We start from the raw sequence: 15,335 nt of genomic DNA, 5'->3' as shown, positions 1-15,335 counted from the left end.
TTACACATCAAGCAAAAAAACAGAACTGTACTCTTCAGAAAGAGGTCAGGGCACGGTTTCACAACAGGCACAAATCACCTCCAGTTCCTCCTGAAAAAGTTCTGCCCTTCTCCTGGCCGTGCAGGCCTGCCCTGTTCCCTTGACCCAACACTTGCAGTCAGGGCTGAACAGCCAGATATGTAAGAAAGGTGATCCAAATCCTGAACATCCTTGTTATTCAAGAGGTTTTTGCTACCATACAAACAATAACTCACAAGGGGGACATCAGGAATAGGCAGGTGGGAGGTGGAGAACTGACTCTGCTCCATGATTAATTTATGCCAATTATGAAACTGCACCCAAAGAAACATCTAATCTCCCCTGTACCTTTGTAGCTCTACAAAAGATCAGACCCCAATCTCAGAAAGAAGAGTTTGCATTTTCACCTATAATTCAAATTCAAGTCCACTTAGAAGATTTCTGACAAAAGAATTTTTGCTTTCTTTTGTCATCAGTTATAATTAGAAGTGACAAAACAAGCTGTCTATTTATCCATTTTACTGCTTGGTATTCTTCCTGGAATCTACAGTATGAGCAGTCACTTTGGAAGCATTACAAGCAAAACAATCTGCTTAAAAAATAGACAAGAACCAGGAGAGGAGGAATAGGACAGGATGAAGACATGGAAGTGATTCTGGAGGGTGGAAAAACATGCTCATGAGAGGGACCAGACCCTTTACAACCCAGTCCCAGACTGGGGGGGAAGACGACAGGACTGCCTGCTACAAGCACAGAAAAATTCAACATTAAAGGTAAAGTGATTAGTATGGTAAAACGTATACAAAGAATACACACATACACACAGAGGATACTCAAATATTTGCCAAGTATTTTACCATATTAGCAGAAATTATTTCATAATAATACAGGCAGAAATATGAATCCTAAAGTCAATATCCGAAGCTACTCTATAATACAACCAACTGTGGTTCTGCACAACTTCAGCTGCAGCCAGGAGTGGCCAGTTGCTTTGGGAAAGTGCCAGAAGGGATGAGCAGGAGGCCTGAAGTTTCATCTTAAACACTGTTTTCCTCTGCTATAATAATTTGTCTTGAAGACAAAGACAGAAGAGTGCTCTGAACAGTATAAATAATGAAAAAAAAAAAAAAAAAAAAAGCAGCAGCATTTACAAAATTGGGGGGGACCCTGCCCTTATCTGCTGCAATAATTTTATTGTGATGGCAAAGTGCTGCAGAGAGTTCTCGTGTATTTATCCACAAGAGTGCAATGCAGAAGGGCAGAGATGCTCAAAACCAATCTAGACACGACAGTTTTTCTCCCACTCTCTTCCACTGTTAAACAAATGACTCCTGTCTTTTTCCATCGCAACACTGACTTGGAAGTTATGATTCAGAGAGCAGCTAGCTATAGATTTGGGGGTGGTGAATGAAGCCATTCTTTTGAGTACACTCAAACTTATCTCACCAACTGCATATTTAAAAAGTGCTTGCATGTGCGAACAATCTTGCAAGTATCTTCAGAAGAGGAGAAACAAAGGCCACTGAACTACAGCACACTGAAGAGATGCACTGACCATTTTAAAGAGCTGCCTGCAGTGGAAACTGTTTTCACACCTATACAATGGAGACAAGGCAGAGGTTATGATTTGACTAAAGAAACCAGCCTTTGTTGATATAATCTGTTGTGAACCACGAGCATGCTTGCAGCTCAGCAGGTAAGTCAGTTCATTGTAATGCTGTTACCAGCAAATATGTGGAAGTATCCTTGAGTTGGGAAAAAAAAAAATCCAAACAAGTTGTCTCTGCCACGCAGAGAAGGCCTAAACTACATAATTATATTAAATTTACTACAATCTTACTCAAATGAGATCCTTTACTAGCTGGATGTAAAGGGAAAGGTGGGCTGTTACAGATGGAATTTTTCTTATTTCTGGAAATAATCACACCACAGTCTTTGTTTTTCATAACTCAAAGGATCTGACATCTGAAGGTAGCATCTGAGTAATGCCAGGATAAAGGCCAATTGTAATGGGGCCATGGTAAGCAGCGCCTATCTAACACAAGCTTATGAAACATGTGTTTAGACCTTTCGTCAGCCACCCCACTGCCCCGGCCCCCTCCAAAAGGGCTGAAAGCTTCAGAGAAGGCTAATCACCAAAACTGAACTTGCAGAGCACTGTGATGTACAATCTTGCACTCAATCTCAGATTTTCTTTTTGGCTTTCCAGTCATGCTGTTACAAAGTAGAGATGAAGCTCAGTCAGAAGAAGAGACACAAGTATAAAGATTAGCAGCAGAGATCAGAATGCACTTCCAGGAAGTAAGAAGGCTCAAGGAGTTGAGGTGGCAACTAGACAGAAGGAAAGTTCTGACCTAGTAAAAACAGCAGCAGCAAAACTTCCAGAAAGGGGGGTAACTGTCATTCAATGAGCTGATACAGCTGGAAAAAACGGACAGGTTTTTTGACCCAAGATAAACCTGAAGATGTGATTGTGTGTCTAAAAGCCTGCTCATTTTTTTCCACCTGTATCAGCCAGTCAGAAGATACTCCCACCGCTACAAAACCTTGCTCTTCTTATAACTAAATGCTACTTACTCACAGACCAAGGCAGTAGAATGCACCTCAGTGAACACAAACTGTTCTATATTAAGTGAAAACAAAGGGAGGTCTGGATGAAAAGAACAGCTATATTACTAAATTAAACACTCCTGAGGTGTTTAATGAAGAGGAACCCCCCCCTCGAAGAATAAAAATATCCCAGATTCCTCCTTGGGAGAGGAGGGGACAGAGGGGAAAGACAAAGAAGTCCTGTTTTGGAAGAAAGGTTTTGAAGATTCCTGGGAAGTCCAGGTTCTCTTTTCTTTTGCTAGCCAGGGACACACTGAACTCCCATCATCATCTGCACCATGCACATAACTGGTAGAAAAACACACATGTGCTTGGACAACACAGAACTGTACTGGAGAGAGAGAGGGGCCTCTGTATGTTTTATACCAAGAGATTCTAGCTCTTAAATTACAAAAGTACTACAATCTCAAATTATAAACAGATTGAAAAACCAAACTCAGAACAGTTTGCCTGTAAACTCCCATAGAGTTTACAGGCATAGAGAAATATTTTTAGTGTTAGTCTGAATTCTCTCCTAATCTAAGATGAAAGACCCTTGCTAATTTAACATCATCTTTCTTCGTACCACTCCATCATACTGATTATCAATACTGTATTTGGATGACACCAATCCACTTCTCCTGAAAAGTCTAAGATACAGCTATGATGGTAGACTTCAAATTTCCAGAAAACTTCTGCTCAAAATTCCAATTTAAGCCCAAAATGGAAAGAATCTGAGAAACAGTATTCCTTCACGGACTCATCCTTATTCAGTCTCCAACAGTTTCTATGGTTCTCTAAAAAACATAGAACCTCCTTCATTCTGCTACAGCACCAGACACCATTCTTCTTCACCAAGGTGAACAAACATAGCAGGTTACACCACCATAGCAATATTGAGCAGGAAAATAATGTATCTATGCCTGCCAGAAATACCCAGAGAGCAGACCAAAACCAGGTTCATCTGACAGAAGTCCACACCACAGAACTTCAGATGCAGCCTACAGGTACCACAGCTTCCAAAGAAAATTCTTAACTGCCATCTACATGCACTTTTGCAGATCAAGAAAGTTCCCTGAACACAAGAGCAAACCATAGACCTTACTTTTGTATCGATTACTGGCTGGATACAACCAGTGCTAGACTGCATAGAAGAGACTAAATATCTAGACAGTAGCTAAACATGCACCTTCATTGGGCATCCTGACTGCACAAACTCCAAGCAGGAGTTAATCCTCAACTTTGAAAAATAACCATGTTGAATTAAACACCACAAAGCAACAAGGAGAATGCCCTTGTGTCAAAGGGCTTATAGCAAGGAGTGAAAATATTCTCAGCAATTCTCTCTCAAACATGCTGAATACTAGCTTCCTGGAAGTTCTTCCACACAAAAAACCCCTTAGCTTCTCTCTACTGATCATAACTAGTCCACAAAAATAACAACTTTATAACTACTGTAATCTTCAGGAATTCTTTAGCTTAGATGACAAAGGTTTGGGATTTTGAGTCTGAAACTTAAAAGTTCAAGTCCTGCTGGCAACTACCTGTAGCACTCTAGTTACATACATAATTGTAACACAAACCATTTGCACGTTCACCTCTTCAGTCAGAACATTTCTCCAATGTTTTTCAATTCTAAGATGCAGAAGCTCCAAGAGGATGCACATGCCCCCTGCCAGGCCATCAGATGTTATACCAATACAGCTGGGTAAGGAAGATCAATTCTCCATATTACTACTACTAAATCTTCCATAGCTCAAAATGCTCAAAACTTTGAAAGGAAAGGATTTTTAGAAGTAATATGTTGAGAGGACGAGCATAATTACCAACACCATGCTGGATAATCCATTTTGTCAATTTAGCATTTGTATAATAAAGTACAGATCTCATAAATGAAGTATCATGTAACCCAATTGTAATAAACTGGTTTAAATGCTATTCTACACCTAGCTGATATCAGGAAGAGCTGTGTGCAGAATGACTGGAGAATGAGAAGCTGAGTTGCAAGCACAGCTCTCCAAAACTAATTATGCCCTAATAGAAAATGCAGATTTGATCTTCTGGTAAGCTCCTCTCAATTCTTTATTATTGACTTGGTTCCACTGGTGATCCTTTAGAATGACCCAAAAAATGATTCACATAAATACAAGGAAGTCTCAGGTTTTTTTTCTTGAAGTTTTTTTCCATTTGCCGAAAGATCTCTGTTGTGGTCTAACGGACTAGCAAGTGCATACAAATTATTCTTAAGCCTATTCAGGCCAAAGATGAGCTGCATAGCTAGCTTATGTACTTACTTCTGTGTCATAAGTATATCTCTATACTCCTACTCCACTACACATTAATTTAACCCCTCCAATCCAAACATCTTCACTGCAAGAATTCAGATGTGATCCTAATATTCAGTACTATAAAGCTTTTTTACTTATTCTTGAGACTTTTACCACGATGCATTTCAAAACTGAAGAGACCACCTCCCAGGGATTTCATTTGCCCTAGTTTTTTCCCCTGTTAACATCAGGTATTAAAAAGTCTTGCTAGACTTACTGACCTCTCGTACTATTACAAATCACTTAACCAACACACATAAAGAAACTCTGATATGGAAATACAAATCAGGGAGTAGCGGGGAAAAGAATTAAAGTGGTGCATAACTCACTGGAGAATCTATCACAAAAATAGTGACTCGCAGTACCTGGCCTGGCATGGCCAAGTACTAGCAGGTACATGGCCTGCTATCAATTAACTCTCATTAGTTTATCTGGAGTATCTATCTATTACCACAGAGCATTTGGTCCAAAAGAGTCTGACCTGGACATGTGCTCAGTTGGGAATGCAACCCTTCCGTGCATACACACTGCTTTCTTAGCAAAAGGAAACCGGAGCCGTTACAGTATGATAAGAATATACTGCAACTGTATCAGAGGTTTCTCAAACAGCAAAAATAAAACATTAACTACCCAGACTTCAGTTGCTTAAGACTCAACATTTAACTTATTCCACACCCAAGAGGCTAATTAAATGACTGCTGCCCTGTCCCAAGTCAAATATTCATCACTCCTTGACGTGTGGAAGACAGCTTAATTGTGTGGCGATGTACTTGTTTCAATGCTAGCAGCTTCCTCTTTCATCATGGAGGTTATAACATTGTCTGCATGTACTGCAAAAGTGTCTCCTTGTGAAAGCTAGATAACAAGAAGTCTTAAGAACTAACTCCAAGAAAAAACATCCCCTCTCAACAGCACACCTAGGAGTACACATGTAAGATCTATGAGAGAACTAGTTAAGAAAGTGTCGGCCCTCATTGTCACATTATGAAATAGCACTACAAAAGTGTCACACATATCACTGGAACACTTGCTTATTTGTAGGTGACTTTTGTGCACATCAATTTATAGCGTGACAGGATTTAGATATATTGCAATCTGCTATAAACACACACACCATTGTTAAAAAAACCCAAAAACCAACAAACTGCCACCTGTAGGCAACCTCAAAAAACCCCAGACCAACAGATATTACAGTGCACTGCTTCAATAACCTTCTTCTCCTCACCTACATCAAAAGTTACTGGGTCCCCAGCTTAGTTAAAGGTACCCAGTTTAGACTGAAAGCCACCAAGCTACTGAACAAACTGAACTCCTTGAATTTTTACAGTCAGCCCACAAGCCTTCATTATTCAGTTCATATAGACTCACCTTAGTCCATGGATGTGCCTTAATCTGAGGGAATTTGAATTCAGTATAGTTTGGATTCATTTCTCTAATTTGCTCCCTTGTAGGCGTTCCCAGAACCTAGAAAGGAGATAGAAAAAAAGGCAAATTGTTCTGATATGCTTCATATTCATATGGTAATAAAGAGTCTAATATAACCTAACACATACTGAGATAGCTTAACTGAAGTCAATCTGTGTAACTAGTAAGTTAATATAGTGTTAAGAACAAAACTTTTGCAGAACCATTAAAGTTGGAAGGGACCTCCTTCTCCTGGGAAACTGATCCAATCCCCCTGCTCAAGCAAGGTCAGCTGGAGCAGGTTGCCCAAGACCATGTCCAGCTAGGTTTTTAGCATCTCTGCAGAAGGAGGCTTCACAACCTCTCTGGGCAATCTGCCCCAGCTTTTGACCACCCTCACAGTTAAAAAAAAGTGTCTTCTTGCATTGAAATAAAATTTCATGTGTTTTACTTCGTGCCACTGCCTCTTGTCCCATCAGTGGGCACCACTGGGAAGAGCCTGGCTGCTGCTTCTTCTTCATACCCTCCCACCAGGTATTTATACACACTGATGAGACCCTCCCTGAGCCTTCTCTGCTCCAGACTGAACATTCCCAGCTCTTGCAACCTCTCCAATAGGCCAGATGCTCCAGTCCCTTAAATCATCTTTGCAGCCCTTGCTCCCACTTCAGTAGTCTTTTGCTGGCAATTCAGTTCATGCTGTAAGCCCAGTGTCAAAAATTTAATTATCTTCTACATTTTTTCACAAAATTCAAGCACCTTTCTCAAACTTAGTGATATCTCAATGTGGAAGAGAGTTTGCTCTAATTAGACTGTTACTAAACAGCACTGCTGAACATATCCAGGGATTGCAGCTCACTGCATATGGCTGATTAAGGATCAGACCAGAAGCAAAGACTGCATTTTAAGAGTCATGAACAACAGCCCTCTGACCAGCTTAAAAGATGAGACAGTTACTGCTGAGGGGAGCCAGAGAGGTTCCCGCCATCATTAGAAACATGTGGGTTCTGCCTCCCCCCCATAATATTTCCACATGGAAGATAAACTTACTTTAAAGCAGACAAAATATATACCTCCCCCGGTTTACTTTTACAGATTTCTATTTCTCCTTCACAGAATCTGCATAATGTTATTTATACATGCAAATCAGTAGACATATAAGAAATAACAGACAATCGCACATCTCTTCATAGGGGTGGACAGATTTTTTTTCTTTTAAAGGATTCTGTAAATCCTTCAGGGAATAAGCCAGACAATACGGCATTAGTGCTTTCTGTTCAGTTAGCATTCAGCCTAAGAGAGCCATTGTCTGCTACCTATATATAAAAACTGCAAAGCACGTTCAAGGAATCTCGTTTTCTGCTTGCACACAGTTGCTGGGTGTCCTTCTGCTCTGCAGAGAGAGGTGGAGAGGGCAGAAGGCAGAGGAGTTGCTCCTCTACACTGGGCTCAGGCTCATCTTCCTACAGAACCCTGTAGCTACGCTGCTCTTGCCCTGTGACAAATCTCTCACCATACAGACTAGCATAATGTTATCACCTCATCTCATGAGACTGCACTGTCACCATCAGGAAACAAATGATCTAAAACACTGATGTTGGCATTCTACCTTACTGCTTGATTAAAAAAAAAACCACCCTCAAACATATTTGGTTATACATTCTGGTACCTGTGAACATATTCATCCTGTTATTGTGGGAATTGCACAAACACAATTACACAAACACGCTCTAAAGAGTCAGAAAAGGGTAAAAGAGCAATTGTCACTGTGTAATTAATTTGTGCAATGGAGAAACTATCATCAGGTATTATGAAAGGAACTTGGTATCTCTTTATTATTTAAAATACGTGCTATATGACAAACTGAAACACCTACCCACAAAGCAATCTTTTAAATAAACAGCACCAGCAGAGAAAATAACCTCACAACTTGTTCAGACAGTTGCTTCTTGGAATGGGCTGCCCAGGGCAGTTGTGGAGTCCCCATCCCTGGAGGGATTTAAGAGTCGTGTAGACATAGTGCTGAGGGACATGGTTTAGTTTGGGACTTGTCAGAGTGAGGTTAATGATTGGACTTCAGCTTAAAGTCTTTTCCAATTTAGGCAATTCTGTGTGATTCTGTAATTCTTGGATAACAGATTTAACTGACAAGTTGTAAAAAATGAATGATCATGTTTTTTTCCTGCTGCTAACTAGGATTTCAATCCCAACTACTCTAAAAGCCAAGGGTTACCCTCAGAGCTGACACAAGTTTTTTATCTATGTGTCTGAAACACTGTTTTTGCTCAGGTGGTAGAAAAGAGGGTGTCTGCAGGATTCCATACATTTTGCTCAACCTTCAAAAGAAAAAAGTTAACAGGAAAATGTGCCCTTTCCCTGCTGGTCTTCCAATGGGCTCCCCAAAGAGCACTGGCCACCCAGCTGCAACTCTGCCAGGACAGAGCTGCTCTCAAAGCCTTCCAGTTTTAAAAGATGAGGGAATTTCACACCTGCAAGTATTATTTTCATCCCAATTAAGGACACAGGCAATTTTCAAAACCTTGGAAGTTTTTTTGATTACTTAACTTCCTGAAAAATGATGGATAACTTCTATTGCTCTCCCACCATTTCTAAAAGCTAAGTTTTCAGGCTTCCCTAGTATAAATCGTACTTTTTAAAAAGCATGTTTACCTTCTTTACTCTCCTCCTCCTCAAAAAAAAAATTCCTTTAATAGCCTTCCTAAGAAGAGGCAAAGAGTTGTTTTATATAGCCAAAATTCAGCAAACTGGCTCAATTCCCAAGGCTGCTCAGAACAAGAGCCTACACAGTGCAAGTATCTTTATTTGAAGATTGCTTATAGCATCAGAGAGAATTCAGATTAGATAGGCAAGGTCAGTTTCACAGAAAGACCCACGGACAATGTCTATCCATACCTTTCACTAAAAATACAGCTGTAACTCCAGGTGATGGGAGGGAGCAACTCCTAAACTCAAGCACAGGCGTCTTAAGCAACAGTGCTTAAGGTCTCATGAATGCTTAGAAAAGAAGGTACTGAAGAGGGATCACGCTGGCTGAAAGAAGGGATCGCCTGACCTTTCAGTTATATAGCAGCCTTTGACACACAAAATAACTGTACAAAAGTGGCTTATATCAGCCACTCAATGCATTTACTTATTTACTCTGTCCTCTCTGGACTGTAAAGCCAGATCGTGCTTTCAGTTTGTACTGAAGGCAGATTTAAAAAAAAAAAAAAAAATAAAATAAAAGGGAGGGGGAAAAAAAAAAAGGAAAGCAGACAGGAAGTTTTAAAAATGTATAAAATTCAAATCACAATCCAGGAAAATAGTGTGGGATGAATAAAGTGATAAGCTATAAGATTATACCAGTACTTGACATACCTGGAAGAGGTCCTGCAGTGGACCCTCTCCCCAACCCTCAACACGCCAGCACTGCTACATCATTTAGAAGTTGGTCCTCATTGATTCATATCAAGTTTTCAGTACATTAGGAATACATTCGAGTAACCTTGGCGAGTAACAGCAATCATTTATGCTATTGCAAAAGTTGGGCAAACCTCTTCTTTTAAAAAAAGTAATGTATGTGACTGCGCTTTCAGTTTGAAATGCAAAGGAGAAGCATAAATTACTTTGCACATTTTTGGCAGAATTAGTCCGTGAAACGGTTGCTCTTGCTATACCAACTCTGAAAATACTATGGAGCAGATGTTCCTCAGAATCACAAGATGGTTAAAGTTGGAAGGGACCTCTGAAGGTCATCTGGTCCAACCTGCTGCACAGGCAGCACTGGTTGCCCAAGACCATGTCCAAATAGCTGCTAGAGTATCTCCAAGGATGGAGACTCCACAGCCTCTATGGGCAGCATGTTCCAGTGTTTGACCACCCTCACAGTAAAAACCATTTACTTGTGTTCAGACTGAATTTCACATATTTTAATTTGTGCACATTGCCTCCTGTCCTGTCACGGAATGCCAAAGAAAACAGTCAGGCTCCCTCTTCTTTGCACCTTCCCTTCAGGTGTTTCTGTACAGTGATCAGATCCCCCCTGATCTTGCAAAGGTCAGAGAGTTTTAAGAAATACAGGGTCCAATACTGAATGATTCAGGTACATGCAGATTAGCAGATACTATTCTACTTCTTGGGAACAGTCTTATGAAAGATGATATTGTCAAGGAAAAAGTTGTGTGGCTTTTTTTTACTGGGTACTTTTTCTTAAAAAAAACAAAACAAAACAAAAACCCCGAACCAAACAAAAAACACAGTAAGTAATGGAATAATAAAAATGTAGTTGTCTGATGGAATCAACTGTATCTAGAATGAAGACTAAACTTTTGAATGACTGAAGGGGGTCTACATGAGACTACGAGAGATCTCCCTGCAAGTGAAGACAAAAGGTCAACTAGTCTTGCTCTTCATTCCTGATCATCATCATCATCTCTTAAATAAAAATAAAGAAACACTATCTACTAAGATTAACTAAAGAATACACTTACTGAGAAGACAGACACTGCTTTGATTCTCTTACGACAGAAATTGAACACAACAGTTTTCACATGTATTTTCTGGAAAGTTTTTCCTTACCTTTAATATGTAACAGATGAAGTTCCCCAAATAATTTTTACTCCAGAAACAGGGTTCATGACGGTAAGGTAATGATACGTGTATCAAGCAATTAAAGAAAAACTACAGACTCCAAGTAACATCATCCTTACCAAACAAGAAGAGGAGATATATGAACCTGGAGTAAGCCTTGAATTTAATTACAAAGAGCATAAAGATCTTCATTTTGTGTTCTTGCAATTGAATTTTCATAGGAGAAGGCGACGGATGATATTCAGCTCCAAAAGACACCTTAGTTACACCCCAGTACTGAAGACAGATGCTGTCCACACTTGGCTTCATCTTGCAAAACTGCGTTGAGTTATTTATGACCAAACCCACACCGTTTGTTGACCCCAATCAACAAACCTCAGTGGAATAAAGACCCTTTCTGACAACCATGGTTACTGCTAAACTTGTGCCAAAATGTAAAAATCAGTTAAAAGCACAGGGACATCGAGGGTTCAGAAGCTCTGGCTGGTAATGACTAAACTGAGAGGGGAGAAGGCAGTTATTTAAATCAGAAACCTCTGGAAAGCCATGCTTACAGTGGTACAGTGATCTTCCCTGGGAAAACCTAGCAAGTTTATGAGGAAATGTGCTCCAGAAAGTCTGGTGTGCATGGCTTACCAGATGGCATAATTAATACTTCTGCAAACATGTCTGCACCTCTTCAGAAAATTGTGAGAGGTGTGCCAAATAGTTATTTAAAAAATTCACAGTGCAGGCATCTCAGGCAGCAAACACAGGTCAGCTTTGAAATAATACTTCAAGAGGTCTGTGGCAGAAAATAAAATAAACTTACCCATTTTATGTACACTTTCTTTCAAAAACACTCTCTTGTCAAACAAAATGAAAGCCAACTGAATATAGAGATTTCTTCTATTCACAAACACGAGAAGAGCTATATATCAGGAATAGGAAGAAACCCATTGTCACCACTGACATGAATGTAATTGCTCATTTTAATTTTATTTTTTTTTCCTCTCTCTCCACTGCCTGCCTGCAAGCACTGGAAGTGACTAATTATGTGAGGCACAGGAACAGCCAAGTTGTGATGTGGGGGAACATTAGGGGAAAAAAATGGCAGGAGGCTTCCCTTAGGGGCGAGGAGAGAGGACGCATGTGAAAGCCTGTGTCAGGCGTCAGATGCAGGCAGGTTCTGAGCATGGGACCATGCCCAAGGAAATGAAACACGCTCTCCCACTGCTTATTCGCCGGGAAGAGATGGCTCCTCTCTCCCCATTAACTACTGTGACTGAATTTATTTTATTTCAAAAACTGAGCCCAAAATAGTACCTTGACTTTTGAGCATGAGCCATATATTCTAATTGCAGTCTATACTTAGCATTTGGCTCAGTAAAACTGTCAGAGACCAAGGAGTTACACATGGATAGGATTCCTCATACTATTGAGGTTGTCTTTTAATACATCTTTTTTCCCCTAGACCCCCCTAACTCAGAGAACTATAGGAAGAAGATTTTATTATTTCTCCTGAGTTACCATTAAAATGCCAGTTTTGGTGCAAGGAATAATCACATAATCCTGTAGGAAGCAAAAAACTCAAACCAAACAAACTTCCCCCTCCACCCCCAACCCTTTCCTGCAGTTTTCACAAGTTCGTTGATGCATCTCATCCTCTAGATTGCAGCATATGGAAAAAATATTTCTGGTAAAGACAACACAAGACAGATTGGCAGATGCTGTCCTCCCTGTGTCCCAGGGCTGCTCAGACAAGCATCGCCGCTTCATTCTTCTGACAGAGATGATTTTGTTTTTCCCTTTTTGAGGGGAATAGGAGGAAGGTACTAAACAGAACCTTTCCAAAGATAATTATTATCTCAGAAACAAAACCACTACGCTTCCGAGATTCCCTTTTTTCAAGGGGAATAAAGAGTAACCACTGTCTGCAGGAACTGTGGTTGAAGATGTTTTAGTTTGGGGGGGATATCCCAGCCAGTTTTCCCTTGATGGTTTTGGGTTGCTGTAGAGCTGGGGAAGAGGCAGGGATCCCTCACCTCCCAAGCTTTTGCGGGGGGCAGGGCAGTTCTGCAGGCACCGCTGCTGCATTTTTACAAGCCGTGCACATGAGGATTTATGGAGGAGTCTGCCTTGATTGTATCTCAAAAAAATCCCTCATGGTCTGAAAGTTCCTTTTTTTGAGCTGTATTCAGCAGTATCCCACTTGCACAGTGGATTTTAAATAGGGAAGTGGCAACTGCAGTCCTCCTGGGCTACTGGAAGAAGGGTTTCACTTTTCCATCGGGGACAGGACTGTATGACTGACTGCTCTTCTGAGGTGTAGCATTTGCTCATATGTAATTTCTTTATGCGACTGCTGATGAAACCCACACTGCCACTGCGCCTGCTTCACAAACTGAACACATTTCTGAAGGAGATGTCACTCGAAAGCCAGTGGGGGTATGAATTTTAATGAATATATTGGGTTACTCACTTGAGATATTCCCAGCGATGGAATAACCTAACATTTGGAATAGCTAGCAAGAGCTAAAAATAACGAGGAAGAGTCACCATTCAAGATCAAACTTTGGAAAAAGCACAGCACATGATACCTCTCCTGTAATACTGTAAGTATTCAAGAAGAATGTGCTTGGGTTAAATTATTTCTTCAGATGGAGCTCCAAGACAGTATTTCCCCATATTGAGTATCATTTTGTCAGGAGTAAGTGGTCGAAGACCCTTCTCCTCCAGCCAGATTGAGAACATCTGGAAAGACTGTCTTTAAAGAAATAGGAACAAGAGAAAAAGAAGCTAAGAAGAAAAGAACTGCCTTTTGATTCACACAAATGTGATGATGTGGTTCTAGAGGGGCATGTTTTTTGGAGCAATTTGCAAATATGCAATAGGCTTTGAGAAACTCCAATTGCAACTGGATGGAGAGGATCTCGCAAGAGTGCCTGAAAAACTACGTGAAGATTGCTGAAAGTGAATAAAAAAAAATCTGACAAAGCCAGAAATGCTTCTGATGCAGCAAGGGACTGAGGACGTTGGGCATGCAGCCTGCAGGAAGGACAAGCCATACCGGACTGACATATCACAGAAATTCTGTCTTCCTGAACACAGCTACTGAGGGAGATGTCATCAAAAACTGCATGAGAAGGGAGGACTAGTTTAATGTGATGGCATTTTGAAATAATTCTCCAGCCTAATGCAAAAACTTCATACCCAGGTGTAGCATTCAATTGCGGTGTTGTGAAATGAACTCAGAATAATCAAAGCTGAGTAAGCAACTGAAGAAGCAATTGAAAAATTTATCTTGGCTCAAAAAATGCTACAAGAGTGACTGTGACTCAGTCATCCTGAATTGATAGGACCAGCAGAAAAGTTTCTCAGCTGACCTCTCTTGCAGTGGAACCAAGTAAATTTAAGGTATGAAAGTCAGATGCATTTCCAAATGTGCGAAGAAGTATTTCTTTACTCCAGCCCTTTTTGTAAGTTTAAAATACTCCATTTTCTCTGCCCCTCAGTATCAGACATACAGCTCTAAGGAAGCTACCTGAAAAGCATGACTCCAAGATAGTCAAAGAGCAGCTCATAGGTCCCAACCTGCAACCTTCTACCAAGTTCATTGCCATTCTGCAGCTTGGAGACTCCCCAGCTCTGCTTCTCCGACAGCCAGTTAGCATAAAATAAGGCTGTGTTACGATGAAAGCTTTAAATAGTAGTGTTCCTTGGCAGCAAATGGAAGAGGTGGACACCATCTGTTTTTTTTTTTTTTAAATTAATCCTATTTTAAATGAAGTCTTATACAAACTAATGTTTTACATGTTGTGCTCAAGACTTAACATTTGTGGTAATTTTTATGCTGCAGAATTGCATATGTCTTCAACTGTACTGAGGCTGCAGAACCCAAGCTCACTCAATAAACACAGGTTGCAGTTTTTAGGCTAATCATTCAAATCCTACTCGAATTTAAGCATCATGCTGGGAGTGGAGAAGAGCAGAATGTTTCATGACTTCTTTCCAAGATTTGAGAAAACAAATATACTCAGTTTGATTATCAGTCACTTCTAAGGGATACACAATAGATGGGACAGAACCCTGCCAACAGCTGGCAGAATGGAAAGTTAAGGATCTCACTTTCTTCTTTTTCCTCATTCTCAAAAGCTGAGGAAAAATTACTTAAAATCTGAGGTAAACGTGCTGTTGTCCTTCTCCTCTCACTATGAGAAATACTCATCAGTGGGTATAGCATTCCAAGGGAAGCACCTCATTGCCCAGTTCATGCACTTTCCTAGACAATTTCTCACGACTGTTGATTTTTGAATGCAATATTCTCACTTATAACTCACTCTGTATTCTCACCTTAGCCTTCTGCCAGGGTTTTTCTGAATAGTTAATAGAAAACTTCACAACATAAGATTTGGTAGACAAGGGCAT

General features: G+C 40.3%; 1 protein-coding gene across 1 annotated transcript in view; it reads right to left on the bottom strand.

Moving 5' to 3' along the window:
- Positions 1-5,684: 5,684 nt before the first annotated feature.
- The window catches only part of LOC104531303 (glycogen synthase kinase-3 beta-like), a gene marked incomplete at its 5' end in the record, with an annotated part of 26,594 nt that continues 16,943 nt past the window's right edge, over positions 5,685-15,335 (bottom strand). Inside the window, 2 exons of the mRNA XM_010176155.1 lie at positions 5,685-5,789; positions 6,303-6,398. Coding sequence (XP_010174457.1) covers positions 5,685-5,789; positions 6,303-6,398 — 201 coding nt within the window. The remainder of the gene's footprint in view (positions 5,790-6,302; positions 6,399-15,335) is intronic.

Source organism: Antrostomus carolinensis, unplaced genomic scaffold (genome assembly GCF_000700745.2).
Source record: "Antrostomus carolinensis isolate BGI_N321 unplaced genomic scaffold, ASM70074v2 scaffold4909, whole genome shotgun sequence".
In the NCBI taxonomy this organism is placed as follows: Eukaryota; Metazoa; Chordata; class Aves; order Caprimulgiformes; family Caprimulgidae; genus Antrostomus; species Antrostomus carolinensis.
The sequence above is the reverse complement of the archived record's forward strand: the minus strand, read 5'-3'. Positions and strand labels throughout refer to the sequence as shown.